This window comes from Pholis gunnellus (assembly GCF_910591455.1).
Source record: "Pholis gunnellus genome assembly, chromosome: 2".
NCBI lineage: Eukaryota > Metazoa > Chordata > Actinopteri > Perciformes > Pholidae > Pholis > Pholis gunnellus.
The window spans coordinates 11214582-11229282 of record NC_136536.1 but is presented as its reverse complement, the minus strand read 5'-3'; the positions used below and the strand labels follow the sequence as shown (position 1 = coordinate 11229282).

Here is a 14701-nt window from a genome sequence, read left to right as displayed (position 1 = left end):
ACACTAGGAAGGAAGGAGCTGTCAATCCTGGCTGAGCGGAGCGGTTCACGCGCTGAAACCCCGCCCTCTTTTCCAAAAGCTCGTTCGCGGTGACTGTAGGCGCGCTCACGACATACCAGGAAGTCAGGATCGTTATTACTGACAGAGAACGTCAGAGCATCTTTGCTACTAGCGAGCTAAGCCACGTAAAGAAGAAAAAGTTTATGAACTCTGCCTACACAACTTGAGGTATTTAAACACTATCCATTTTTAAACACCAGTTTAACATATAGCTGCTCCTGTACAAAGTTGGCTTTTATTTAAAAATGTTTTAATGACTTTTGCTCGTTAGATCAATAGTTAGATACTTGGCCTTTTCGTGGGTTTAGCCAAGTCACGGGCTAACGTTAGCATTGACTTCTGGCATGACAAAGCTAGCGTTAGCTGGCTAACTGCTACTTTTGTTAGCTTCGCTAAGAAAAGTATATATGACCCAAGCGAACTGCTCAAAACTCCTGAAACTTTTGGATTATAGCACAACACTATTTTTACGGTCAAATATCAAGTTTAAAGTGTTACACTATACGAAATAAATGTAAATCTATAACCTAATGTCACAGTCTACTTCAGTAAAAGTAGCAATATACTGTTACGAGTAACGTTAAAGTCTAAAGCCCTGCATTCAGATTGTCAAAAAGTAGCACCAAAATATAAATTACTTTAGTACCTAGTTACTAGGTCCTAGTATTTAGGGTGTAGTAAAAGTATTATAACTACAAGTATGAAACCTGAGATTAATTTTTTTGTCCAAATTGCACAATCATGGATGTCTTACATGTCCATGCTAAATCTGGTGTGTGTGTGAACTAGTTTTTCTATGACTCGGAAGGTAAAAAAGTAATTTATTAAATTAAATTTCTGTCACTGTCCACAAATATAGGAAATGATGTACAATATAAATGGTTACACACAGACACAAAATACTAATGTATGTCTCCTCCTCCTCTTAACTTTGGTCTTGCAAACCTGACCCTGTTCTCTTCTCCTCCAGTATTCAGGCTTGTTTACAAAGAGATCTAAAGATGTCGTCAGGTGCTCTCTTTCCAAGCTTGGTGAGCGGCTCTAGGGGAAGCTCCAGCAAGTTTTTGGTGGAGTTTCGTGCTGGGAAAATGACCTTGAAGGGCAACGTCGTGACACCGGACAAACGCAAGGGCAGTGTATATGTCCAGCAGTCTGACGACTCCCTGATTCACTTCTGCTGGAAGGATAGGACCACTGGAAATGTTGATGATGTGAGTAACTTTAAACTACTTACTGTTACTCTGATGTAATATTTTCTAGTTGTCAACAAACTTTTGGGGGTTTGAAGAGCTGACATGGGTCGCTGTGGTAATGTTTGGGTTCAACTGTGGACTTTTATTGTATTTAGTCCCTCATCTCTCATTTTCTGTCATCTGAGGCAAAAAAAAACACAACACATTTGTGAGGTTGTCATGTAATATGGGATTTTAAGTTCAATATATCCATATTAGTAGTTAAAATACGTAACTACAAATTCTTAAAGTAATCAGTAATTCTAGTGGGAGTGAAATTTGTAAATCTAACCAGGCTTGTACTTTGTTGTTTATGTGTTGCTGTTTAGGTTTGTGGCTTACTAGAATTTAAGACTAACATATCAACTCCTTTAACCAATAAAATCCTGAACTAAGCCAGCAGACCAGTCAACTGGAACTTGTACTTAATGGTGCAGGCTTGCAGTAAACAAACTGTCTTTCCTGAGGGTTCACATGGAAATGATCAGCAAAGACTATGACAGCTGGTGTGCTCACACATGTTATTTAAAACACTCAGTGTGACAGCAGTTGTTACTATCTTCAGAGATATCTTACATTCCACAAATACCACAAATTAAATGAGGGCAATGGTAGCACTCCTACAGTGGAAAGAAACAGTCTCATTTTGCCCTTCTCTATTCATTCTGTATTTGTACATACAAGCATTTTTCATACAAGCAATGCTTACACATTTAATCCGTATTTAGCTGAGCTTCAACAGAGCAAGCAAGGTGACTGTGTCTTTATTTCAGAGTGGTGCTATGATGCTATTGCCTTTGGTTTCCCTTTCAGTAATCGGTTAATGATGATTTGTTGTGGCAGAGCAACCTCAGCGTTTTTTCCGCCTCTCTCTCTCCTGACTGTCTTATGTTGTGGCTTTCCTGTTCCAGGACCTGATCATCTTCCCCGATGACTGTGAATTCAAGAAGGTGAGCCAGTGCACCACCGGACGTGTCTTTGTGCTGAAGTTCAAGGCCGGATCCAAGAGACTGTTCTTCTGGATGCAGGTGAGAGGAAGATGCCCATCATCTTCTCTCTAAAGGGAGGAGAAATGGGGACTGTCTTTTGTGACTGTATGACGTCTATGTCCATTCGTGTGCAGGCAGATGGATGTTCAATAGAGGGAAAGTGAAGTGGGCGGCAATAAGACTGAGGAGCAGAGAAGAGAGATTATTACACTCATGATGACGGGGTGTGCATGGCTGTAATCAGTATATTTGTCAGGCAGCTACACATTTTTATGGATTTGTTTTTGTCCCTTTTTATAATCTTTTATTTCAAAAGATTTTCAGAACAGTTGAGACCGATTTTGTCCATTAGTTTTCAGCAATGTGTTTGTAGAATAAAGCCACTTATGAAACAGATCGACTTAAGCACAATTAGTATGAATTCAGTGTCTCTTATTTTATCTTATCGGTGTTGTCAAATCTGCCTTGCGTCATCACGTAGGAATGACTGGGATAGATCGGAGCCTGTTCATTTGGTCTGTGGAGAATTCAACTTTTGATTTCGAGGAATTCCTGCTTGCCTCATTTCCCATCAGGAGCCAAAGACCGACAAGGATGATGAGTACTGTCGTAAGGTGAATGAGTACCTGAACAACCCTCCCATTCCCGGAGCGGCAGGAAGCGGAGGCGGCAGCGGCCACGAACTCTCTGCACTCGGAGGAGAGGGAGGCCTGCAAAACCTGCTGGGAAATATGAGCCACAACCAGCTGATGCAGCTGATTGGACCAACTGGATTGGGAGGACTGGGTGAGTAGCACTGCATATCGCTTAGGTATTTATAAATCTTGACACTCAACCACAGCAGAGACTCATCTGTTGAGCGAGGGAAGTCTTCAGGAAACCACCATAAACATGGTGACAAAGAAATCCGGTCACATATTCAAAAGACTCAGTAACCCTTCATTGTAACACTTGAGACAAATTAAAATATTTCATCAAACATGATAAGATAAAATGTCCTGTAGTAATTAATCAATGACGTTATTAAAAAACGTATTATAGTAGTAAAGTATATACATTTGTTATTCCTTGTACTCCCTTTCTTACATAATTCTTTTAAGTCAACACAAAGTTCGGTGAAGCTTACAGCTGGTGTATTTCTTTTAAATAAGAATCGGACATCAATTTGGACCCTTTTTTGATTTGTTCATGTTTGTCTAAGGAGGTTTGGGAGCTCTAGCAGGACCAGGACTTGCCAACTTGCTGGGCAGTGGAGGACCTGCCACAAGCAGCTCCTCATCCAGGTAAGACAGAACACAGATGTAGAACACAATATGATGAATTACCTCTGAATATTTATATTATTATGAACGATTCCTTCCTAGCTCTCGTAGCCAGTCAGCAGCCGCCACTCCGTCATCAGGCGCAGCCCCCAGACTGAGTTCCTCTCAGGCCCCCACCACCCCGGTGACTCCTGCTGCCACAGCGGTCTCCCCTGCTAGTGTTGCTCCTTCCACACCAGGTACATCAAGCGCAGTACTGTCGTTATGCGTCGGTTCTCTGCCAATTAAGAATCAAGCTTTTAATGAAGAGGGGAAAAAAAACAACTTGTTTACTCTGTCACATATGCAGCCGCAGCTCAGACCCCACTGGCCCCAGCCTCTGTTGGAAGCCCTGGATCCCACCAGCCCATCCAGCTCAGTGACCTCCAAAGCATCCTCGCCACCATGAACGTCCCCGCAACGTCGGCTGCTCAGGGAGCAGCAGGTGAGTGACTAGGGATGCAACGGACCACAAAACTCACGGTTCAGATCATTTCATGGGTTTGAGACACAGATCTGATCAGCAGAAAAAAGGGAGCAAATCTAACGACTAGAAGGCATTAATGCCGATTTATATATTTTGACTGAAGATTGGCAGATAGCAATCAGCAGTAAAACTTTATTACACACTATGATGGTACAGATCATGGATAAATGATAAACTACGGTCTGCTACACCACAATGAGTAACAGATGATTGAATGTGGAGTCTTGGTATGGTGACAGATTTAGGACTGCTTAGTCAATCTGAATAACGGCATCGGCTAAGGGAGGGAGACGGAGTAAAGAAGCCAACAGAGAATAAAACGAATGACTGATTGGGCTCCTCTCCTGTTCTCTAGTGGACTTGGCAAGCGTTTGCACCCCGGAGATGATGGCTCCCATCCTGACCAACGCTGAGGTCCAGCAGAGGCTGCTGCCCTTCCTCCCCAGTGGAGAAAGTTTACTGCAGAGCGCTGATGAGATCCAGAACACAATCAACTCGCCTCAGTTCCAACAGGTAACAGATTAACACAAAGTAACTCCAAATAAACACTTAAATTCTGGTTAAGACATTCATGTGGAAGAGACAAAAAACCTTTTACTGAACAGATTTATGGAGATGTGATATTTTTATTGAGAATCTAATGCACTGAAGACCTCGCACCCACATCTGATTTGCTAACTAGTGTGTTCACAAGCACCCGATTGACTCAATGCCCCTGATATTTGGCTTTAAGTTGGTGTAATTGCTGCAGCTTGACGTCACAGTATTGAATGAACCCCAGTCACTGTTTCCTCCCTCCTTCAGTCGATGAGTATGTTCAGCAGTGCCTTGGCCTCCGGGCAGCTCGGCCCTCTCATGAATCAGTTTGGTCTGCCGGCTGAAGCTGTGGACGCCGCCAACCGAGGAGGTGAGACGCATGCGATATCAGATAGACTTGGAACATATTATGTTATTTCATTTAATGTTTTTTTTAATACATACAAAATAAATTCAAGAAATGCATTTCTTGTATTTCTTAAATACACCTATTTCTTTGGTCTTTCTGTCAGATGTGGAGGCGTTTGCCAAAGCCATGCAGGACAGTAAAGGAGACTCCAAAGAGAAGAAAGACGACGAGGACATGAGTCTGGATTAGAGCTCACACGGCCATGCCTCCGTTAAATCTGAGATTAATTTTCCTGTACCTATCTCCCTTTTCAGGTTGTCTTACACCGTTCTATACCAAAGGCAACACTCTGCTTCTCAGTCAGGGTGAAAGCCACAGTTTAACACATGAGGGTTAGGCCAGTTTTCCCTGTGACTACTGTCTTTATCAACAGCTCTGTTTTGTTCTATTGACAATTTATTTTACTCTGAAATGAGAGACTCTGTTTATGAAATAAAAGGAGATTAAGCCCAAAGTCTGTTTTCCTTCTGTTGTTACAGTTTAGACTGTCAGAGCCGGAGTAAGTGCTGACGCTCTCAGGCTTTCTTTTGATGATTAAAAAAAATCATGTTTGACATCCAAAACAACAAGGCACATCTTTTGCAGATAGGAAACAAACTGAAAAGTGTCATTTTGTATTTTAAAAAAGACTTTATTTAAAAATACATTTACAAACATGGGGTCTGGGAGTGACTGGGAGGGACAGCTTATTCTTTCTGTGAGATATTCTTTAAAAAGTGGTTATATTACATACAAGTTTCACACACTCATGATTGGTACATGTTTACATTTATGACGGAATAGCGATGGGAAATGTAGCCTGAACCTGGACACGAGCTGGCAGATGGGATGATTAGTTCTTTCTTCATACAGGAATTAATCCCACATTCGTGACCATATTGCACTATATTCCTTAAATGTGGGTGTTATTACCCTGAACAACTGAAAAAGGGAAAAAGTCGGATACATTAGAACTTTCAGAAAAAAAACATTTCTCAGTTATAATTTGGATATTAAAATGAACACCATTCACAAGTCAGAAACTGGTTATTACAGCAACTCCAACATGATTTGAAAGAGATTATATGTGAGGAGGAGATGGAAGTGAACTTCTACCTAAATGATGGTTACGTTTTTACTTTGAAACCTTAATGTAGAAGAGAAAAGAACTTTAAGGCCATTAAACACAAGCAACATGTTCACACAACACTGGAACAACCGATAACTGACCTGTTCTAATCTCTCTTTTCTGTGTTTCTATGTAAATACCAGTGGTAAAAGGGACTTAAAGTAACAGTACTGATTGTGGAGTAAAATGTTCCCTGTCAGTGTTTTACTAATATACATAAATGTAGTAGTAATATTAATCCAGATACAATATACATATGCAAGTAAACTGTTATGGAGCTGAACAGGAATATTGGACAAACAGATGAATTGATTTAATGATTGAATTTACTCATTTTAAACCTAGTTTTTCTAAACACTGATTAGTACTGATTGTAGATTAATTAATCCTTGTTGGTGCAACCCGGCCCTAATGTTGTATTTGTTTCACTTCCATTCACTGAGCCTCCCCTGAAAATGTTTGGGGAGAAGCCCACCTCCAACTTGAAAACCAGAATTATCATAATATGGAAATACTCAACTACAGTGCGTGAATGTACTTAGTTACATTAAACCACTGGTTAATACTGAACCTTTCTTGGTGTTATGTGATAAATGTATTCATCTTTGTGTCACTGAGATGCCTGTTATTCCCAAATGTCCAGTCCTAGTGCCAGTTCCAGGTGACATTGCCCATCTGCTCTGACTGAGGACGTTGCTCATACATTAGTGTTCACAGTGTACCGACTCAGTAGGTATTCTTAACATTCTCTGCTAGAGATGCACGATACACAGCTGTATGCATCATTTACTTGAATATATAATGCTGATTCAGGAAATTAGTTTGGACGATTGACATATACCAATTCGCTTCCTAAAGCAAGAAAATGGAAGCCGTGTTGCCTTCAATGACAATAAACTACAGGACTGTCTCAGAAAATTTGAATATTGTGATAAAGTTCTTTATTTTGTGTAATGCAATTAAAAAAACAAAAATGTCATGCATTCTGGATTCATTACAAATCAACTGAAATATTGCAAGCCTTTTATTCTTTTAATATTGCTGATTATGGCTTACAGCTTAAGAAAACTCAAATATCCTATCTCTAAATATTAGAATATCATGAAAAAGTATACTAGTAGGGTATTCAACTAATCACTTGAATCGTCTAATTAACTCGAAACACCTGCAAGGGTTTCCTGAGCCTTGAAAAACACTCAGCTTGGTTCAGTAAACTAAATCACACGTATGGGAATTATCACAATATTCTAATTTTCTGAGACAGTCCTGTACACATTTTAGAATTAGCTTTTGATTTTAGAGTTGATATTTCATATCTTGTATCAGTGCATCTCTATGCGCAGACAGACGTTATAGCACCCTGTAGCACAAAAACAAACCAGTAATATTGCAACAAACAAACTGTAAAATATAAAATATACATTTTTCTGAAAATAGAAAATAAATATTAATATATATTTTAAATTAGCTACAGTAACATGACACCCACCACCAGTAATTTGCAGTTGGGGAATGTGAGGATAAGATTGTGTGCGTGTTGGGTTTACATGTGTGGGCAGCCCTGCGTCCCCACAGCTCCATGCACAGCGAGAGGTTTGGACAACATGGCAGGTCTGCGGTTGATCGTCGCTTGGCGGATGCAGCCGTGGAAGACTGGCAGACCAGCGGGTAGACCAGGAACTGTGACGCCATCTGGTGGACAAACAACATGTTCAACAGAAATCTAGAATTACCGCCTCGCGGCCGCATGCCTCCCCCGGCCAATCATGTTGCAGTTTCTGTCCAAAATGTCCTCTCTTCATAATTTTATCCTATTACACATTTGTGTGAAATTGACATAATTACCATATGAATTCTAGAGATATAACTGTTGTTAGTTTAAAGTAACTCAAAAAACACAATAGTTGCAATATAAAAGAAAACCGCCACAGAGTGAAAGTAAGTAATATCACAAGAATGTATGCTGTTACTATTGTGATGTTGTATGTATTGTGATGTGGAGATACATTCCCCTTGGGTTTAATACAGTCTAAAGTCTAGAGCAAGAAAGTATTACAATGTTATGGAAAAATGCAATATTTAGGGAAGAATGTAATATATTGAGAAACTATTACAAGGAAAACATTGGAATTATGGGTATATGAGTAACTGATAACACCAGCACCGCATTAGGACATTGAAATGGCTGGGTTTGATCCAAATTAATATAAATGATCTCGGATGGTGGTTCATTGTGGAAAACTACTTTCATTTTCACCATAAGACATAATGAAACAGGATCAGGCCAAAGACCATGATTTTGGCATTGTGCAAAAAGAAGAAAAAATAAGCAATGAATTTGTACTCACCGGGTACCCCTCCAAGGTAGACGGTCTCTTTGGACCCTGCAGAGCGGCTCTGTTTGGGGCCAACGCTACGCTCACTGGCTGCATCAACATGGAGCTGCAGGACATTATTCTTCTTCACCACTGGAGGCGACACAACATCATTATCTCAGCGTCACGACAGGGCAACAATACAGTGACAAATAACTTGTTGATGTAAACTCACCTGTGATTGTGTGCCAGCGCCCATTACATAGAGGTTCCTCAGGAGTAAAGGAGGTAGAGAATTCACCTTTGCCGCTGTTTAATGAAACAGTCACCTACACAAACATAATTCAGTTCAGTTCAAAATGCAGTTCAATAATTCTTATTCTCTTCTTTTGTTTTCTTGCATTTCTTTTACAACTCAATACAAATAGTAACCAGCTGTTGTTAAAAGCCTCCCTGGTGTCGTCTCACCTCTCCCCGTCTGAGGACTAAACTCAGGCGTTGGTCAGGTGATGTCCCAGCATGCAACAGCAGCCCAGAGTCCAAGACAGGCCGAACCTCCAACTTGATTTCCAGATCCCGACCCAGAACTAAGGACTCATCTGCATGGAGAAAGCGCCTTACGTCAGGACACACCATGACCCAAACGAGAAGATGCATCGTGACTGAAATTTTTAAAAACCCAGAAGAAGAGTGACGACAAGAACCTATTGCCATGTGTCCTCCCTGGCCAGAGAAATACGCTCCGGGCTGCAGAGGGCTCTGGAAGCAGGGCACCGTCCCCTGACTGTGAGCGGGGCTTTCTGCACGGGCTTCGTTTAGCGTCAGGTCCCTGACGCAACCGACGAAGCCACCGGAGCCTGGAGCCTGAAGATTATAAGAAAACAACACAGACGGAAAACAAGTCATGAAGAATGGATGTGTGATGAAGGTGCTTTCCTGTCTTGGAGTCGGTGTGTGAGATAACAGTATCTCACATTCAGATATTACTCATCCCCACTGTCACTTTTGCCTTGTCATTTAATGTTTCTTCTATTCTATTTTAGTTTTATTTACCTCATCATTTTAGAATTATTCCATTATTCTGTACTTATTTCAGTACCTCATACAACCCCACTTAAAAAAAAAGCCTATTATTGATCTCTGGTACTGATAAATCACATCCAGCCATGTAGCTGACTCTTGTGTGTGTCATTTGTAGTCTGGATGTTTTACCATCAGTGAGGGCGGGACTCCTCCAATATATAAAGGCCCAGCGAGACGAGTCCTGTCTCCTCCAGGCATTCTCTTAGACTGAGCGCTGATACCGTCCACTATTAGGCCGATCTTCTCTCCTTCACGCTTTATAAACACCTGAGGTGACAAAGACAGAGCAGGTGAGATAATCAGGTGAATCAGACACAGGCTGTCTGGGTGATATGATGCAAACCTGACAGACTTAAATTATGAGATGAAAACTTGTCAAATTGGTTCTACCCAGGAAGTGAATTTGAGTGAATCTGTCACCCTGCTTGTAACCTCACCGTGTGCCATTGGTTGTCGTTGTACTTCTTGCGGCTTCGCAGGCTGACCTTCCTCTTTCCTCCGTCCAACAAAAGCAACAGGTGGCCGTCTGACACGCTGAGTGACATCACGGCTGCGCCACGCTGCCCGCCAGCTGCGTACAGCACCAGGCCATCAGAGGAGTTGATCCTCACCGCCATGGAGATGTGAGGCCTGCAGAGACAGAGAGAGAGAGAGACATGATTACATATTAACTTGTATTATAAACATTGTTGTAAGTGTTGTTACTTGCATGTCAGCAAACAGTCTTGTATTTACTTGATGAATGCACGTCCAATAATTACTCCTTTTAGCTCTGGTTTGGGCTCCACGATATTCAGAGAGAAATATGTGGTTCCTTATCTGCTAAATGTTCCACTTTATTCACCAGCTAGTCACTAACTTTGTCTCGTGTTTTGTTGTCCCAAGGGATGAGTTTTCCCAACAGGGTGGAAACTTAATCTACAGTGTGTTCACACTCACATTGAGCTGGGTGAGCTGAGCAGAGAGTCGTATCTCTGGTAGCTGTGTGTGGAGCCGCTGAAGTGCGTCGCTCCGGCCTCCTGGTCTGACAGCTCCCCTTGACAGGACTCCCTGGTGTTACGGCTGCGAGACCCGGATGGCTTCTTGTGCTTTCCCTGTAGGAGAGAGAGTTTACATTTATTTTGTGTTTATTACTGGGCAGAGAGGTTCAGTTAGTGTCTGATTTTATTTGCGAGAAAAGCAGAATTGTCTGTTTTGCGTGTGTGTGTGTACCTTGGGTTTGTGTTTGGGCTGGGCAGCGACTATCTGCTGAGGTTTTTTGGCAGCAGGACAGCTAAGAGGAACGTTGACGTTTTCTTTCACTTTCAGCAGGTTCAACACCATCTGAGAACTCTTTTCACTGCAGACAAGAGACACACATATTATAGACAAAGCTGAATTACAACATACGTATGTATAGTGATCATTTATCATGTAGGACACAGACAACATGTTAGCAGTTAGAATTAAAGGAAAGCTACTTGCTAGATAGAATAAAAGTGGTTAAAAGATATCTTGTTAAACTAAAATTACAAACATATATTCAAATCAAGTACAATTCTGGAACTGAATCACATGTTACAGCAGACTTATCAAGGAGTCAAAGGTTGTTAAAACAGGAATCCTTCCTCTGGCCCTTGTAGTTGGCAGATTTCCAACAAAACCCGAGTGGTTTTAACATTTAAAGTTGGCTCTATGTCCCCGGCTCAACGAGGGTTACGGTGCTCAGCCAACCCCAGATTTGACTCCGCCGTGCTTTATTTATTGATTTATTTTTCTTTGGCACTTTGTCCGCCATTTTTCGAAACGTCCTCTTGGATATGTGCTTATCATCTGGCACCTGGTCGCTACGTGTTTTTAGAGGTTGACGGCCAGAAACGTACAGAACACAGCAAATTAAGAAAATACAAGCACAGATATGGACACTGCCACACACTTCTAGTGGGTCATAACTGATGATTGAGAGGGATTACTTTTGTATCAGTCTATACATTGTTTTTCAGGAAAAAAACAACCATTGTGCCCTGAAAACATGAATATACTCTGAATATGGAGATTTTCTATCAATAGTTTGCAGATAATAACGCTGACATTAAAAAGATGATTTCACCTTGTTTGATGACATGATATCAAAGTTTTTGACTGAGCTGTGTTGCTAATCCTTCCATTACTTCTCACCTCTTGATGAAAACATTGCTGATACATCCGATGAGACTGGTGAGGCTTTGGTCGGGCATTCCTCCCAGGAAGGTGCTTCCCTCTGTGGTCGTCGCACTACGTCCTCTGCTGTTCAGACGGATGCCCTCATTTGCTTTCTCCAGCACGTCATCCATGTACAGACGCATCCTGGAGCAGGGTGAGCAATCAGACACTCAACACAGTGTCAACAATGCATGCTTTCTTTTTTTACAACTAAATTTGTACTAAAGTTTGATGGCTTCATGTTGACATTTGGAACAATAAGACAACTGAGAGCTTTATGTGGACTTTTACAGGATTACACAGCCAGCCTACCCATTGATGTTGTTGTAGATTGCAATGTAGTGGCTGTTGTCATCGTTGTACGTCTTCTGCGTCTTAATCTCACTGTTGCCAGCTCTCACTACAACATGGCCCTCATTCAAAAACACCTGACACACTCCGTCCTTGACACACACAACAGCCACAGGTCAGAACACAACATGTAAGAAGATGACACTTAGAAGTCCAAGAGACCAATGTAGGAGAAAGACAAACGTCATGGACGATACTTTTAAAACGTATTGACTGATTTAAGATAGCTGCAAATAAAGACAGAGGAAACAGGAGGAGGTGGGTTACTCGTCAGACCTGATCATGGTGGTAGAACATGAGTCCCTCCTTCTGCTCAGTCCTGAAGCCGAAGCTGGAGTAGAAGTTATTTCTGAGGGTGGGAATGTTGGTCAGAGCCAAGCGCAGGTAGCTCTGACTGGAGAAATGAGCCTCCCGAGCCACCTACATGAACACACACACACACACACACACACACACACACACGCAGCAGGTCAAGACATGCTGTATCAGTTCTAAATATACAATTTAATGCCACTAAATGTACTCCTCTGTATACAAGCTGAATGGTGGGCAGCATTTTCTTACCAGCAGGTCACCGTCGCAGCCGAAACTGAGTCCGGAGCTCTTCATCCTCTTCAAGTCAATGTGAGAGTTCTGGGCCTTCACGTTCCTGAAACAGCCCTTCACAGAGCCCTGATTTGGAAACAGAGTCTTCAACCTGAAAAGAGACAGAGACGGAGGCAGAGTTCTTTAACAAACTAAAGTAAAGCTGTATTTTTAGGCAATTTGGGGGCAGAAGCATTTCTCAACAAGCTGAAAAAGTTACACCGTGGACCTATTATGGGCTTGTATAATTGTTACAGCTAACATTATAGTGAACCTCCATAATATAGCAGACAGGGAGCGATGAATGTAAGTCAAGGCAAGCCAATTTTGTTCATTAAGCCCACTATAAGAAATTACAAATTTGCCTCAAGGGGCTTTTTTTATAAAACAATTAACAAACTGAAAAAAAAAAAATAGTTTTCTCTCCTGTGTTTATGACTTAAGAGCAGGTAAAAACAAGGTGTGGCTGTCAAATTGCATCCATTTATTAATTGGCATGAAAACAAAAAGTACAGCTGAGGCTGTTGGAAAAGCCATTAGTTTTGCAGGTATTTGCTCATAAGTAGACATTTTGAACTCATGATTGCACTCGAGGGAAACCTAAAGGGTCGTCAAAGTTATTCAAATTCATCCTGTAGGGGATATGAATATCTGCAACAAAATCCATGGCAATCCATCCATTAATAATGTGTGTGTACTACTCACTTCCCAGGCATCATGTGCTCTGGTACTCCTCCCAGGTAGTAGTTGCCACTGAACGGGGGGATGCTCTCATTGAACTGGTGTGTGTAGAGGCCAACACGGTTGTTCCTCACCACAACACGGTTCGAGGTTGAACGCAGGATGATGATCTCCAGCTATACAATTAAAAACAACCCGCCACACATCAACATAGACTACTACAACACTTGAAAATGAAAACGAATACAAAATCCATTTTTTTTATTCCAGCTGTGAATTAACATCTTCCATTTTTAACAAGTAATACATAGTATTAGAAAATAGTAACAATGTGTTATACACATGGGAAAGACAAAGACAGGCAGGCAGAGAGACATGGTAGACTTACAGCTTTGGGGTCGGCGTCACTGATCATCAGGAATTCAGATGAAGGTTCTTTGGGCTCGAGCTCCATCAGAGCACCACTGAAGTCATAGAAAACCTTCAGTCTGCCCTGAAGTACCGCCAGACACAGGAACTGACTCTGATGGAGGAGAGAGACACGGAGAAAACATTGAGCCATATAGCCAGTATAGTAATGATTAGAACCCGACCAAGACTAGACGTTTGAAGCCGATACTCACTGATGTTGATGTCTAAGAGTTTCAAAAAATGTGATAACTATCAGCCAAAATATCTTTATTAGGATCCCTTAAATTTGAACAAGATGTGCACTGAGCAGGACACTACAAAGAAAAACAAACTTGATCTCTCATGTGTATTTCTGGACTGCATATTATTTTAACTTATTGACTGATATTTACACTTTTTAAATTATTTAATCTTAATTCATTTCGTCTCTTGTATCTATGATATATTAATATCAGCCGGCCAATTCAGGCTCTGATAAAAAGCATTGGCAATGAAGGCAAAACAATAAAAACATCAATACTAACTACCGATTATTATGATTAATATATATGATTATTATGATGATAAATCAGATACAAAGTGCTTAATTATTGAGCAATAGTACATTTACGAAAGAGAAAGTAAGACAGAACAACTAATTGGCCCTCCTTGAGAGAATAATGAATGAATGAATGAATATATAAATGAATGAGTGACGTCTTTACCTCCTTGTGCAGCAGGAGCAGTATTCCGTTGTGTGAGAGCAGTTTGACTTCCTGTTCAAAGCGCTGCATGCGAGCAGATTCATCAGTAAAGGTGATCTCAGCAAAGCCGGTACCGTCAAAGTACGCCGCGTCATTCACCCAGGCCTGAGTCAGCACCGGCTTGGACCTTTTTTAATCCATTATGAGTCACAGAGAAGTAGACAAATGGAAAATATGAAAGTGAGTTTAGTTAAAAGTAAAGAAAATATACATAGAAAAGACAACATG

General features: G+C 41.2%; 2 protein-coding genes across 3 annotated transcripts in view; one reads left to right on the top strand and one right to left on the bottom strand.

Annotated features, from left to right (window-relative positions):
• Positions 1 to 131: 131 nt before the first annotated feature.
• adrm1 (ADRM1 26S proteasome ubiquitin receptor) lies at positions 132 to 5463 on the top strand. 2 transcript variants are annotated; one of them, XM_079182469.1, is made up of 10 exons: positions 132 to 228; positions 1031 to 1271; positions 2204 to 2320; positions 2857 to 3067; positions 3486 to 3564; positions 3646 to 3782; positions 3893 to 4027; positions 4425 to 4582; positions 4874 to 4976; positions 5119 to 5463. In XM_079182469.1, exons 2-10 carry the CDS (start codon positions 1062 to 1064, stop codon positions 5202 to 5204), a joined length of 1236 nt encoding a protein of 411 aa, XP_079038595.1. In that variant the 5' UTR covers positions 132 to 228; positions 1031 to 1061; the 3' UTR covers positions 5205 to 5463. The 2 variants fall into 2 exon arrangements, with proteins under 2 accessions (XP_079038595.1, XP_079038594.1); XM_079182468.1 differs by having other exon boundaries at positions 3483 to 3564.
• A 2203-nt stretch (positions 5464 to 7666) lies between these two features.
• The window catches only part of lama5 (laminin, alpha 5), a gene marked incomplete at both ends in the record, with an annotated part of 88490 nt that continues 81455 nt past the window's right edge, over positions 7667 to 14701 (bottom strand). Inside the window, 16 exons of the mRNA XM_079169842.1 lie at positions 7667 to 7815; positions 8472 to 8591; positions 8674 to 8767; positions 8907 to 9037; positions 9143 to 9302; positions 9651 to 9788; positions 9959 to 10151; positions 10461 to 10615; positions 10734 to 10860; positions 11679 to 11846; positions 12015 to 12145; positions 12330 to 12473; positions 12618 to 12750; positions 13344 to 13495; positions 13708 to 13842; positions 14435 to 14600. Of these exons, the coding sequence (XP_079025968.1) occupies positions 7667 to 7815; positions 8472 to 8591; positions 8674 to 8767; positions 8907 to 9037; positions 9143 to 9302; positions 9651 to 9788; positions 9959 to 10151; positions 10461 to 10615; positions 10734 to 10860; positions 11679 to 11846; positions 12015 to 12145; positions 12330 to 12473; positions 12618 to 12750; positions 13344 to 13495; positions 13708 to 13842; positions 14435 to 14600 (2296 nt within the window). The remainder of the gene's footprint in view (positions 7816 to 8471; positions 8592 to 8673; positions 8768 to 8906; positions 9038 to 9142; positions 9303 to 9650; positions 9789 to 9958; positions 10152 to 10460; positions 10616 to 10733; positions 10861 to 11678; positions 11847 to 12014; positions 12146 to 12329; positions 12474 to 12617; positions 12751 to 13343; positions 13496 to 13707; positions 13843 to 14434; positions 14601 to 14701) is intronic.

Excerpts from the sequence above, each read along its gene's own strand:
- adrm1 (XM_079182468.1), top strand. The coding sequence starts at position 1,062 with ATGTCGTCAGGTGCTCTCTTTCCAAGCTTGGTGAGCGGCTCTAGGGGA. Across the intron at positions 3,783-3,892 it reads TGTTGCTCCTTCCACACCAG|CCGCAGCTCAGACCCCACTG; the intron begins GTACATCAAGCG and ends TCACATATGCAG. Across the intron at positions 4,583-4,873 it reads ACTCGCCTCAGTTCCAACAG|TCGATGAGTATGTTCAGCAG; the intron begins GTAACAGATTAA and ends TCCCTCCTTCAG.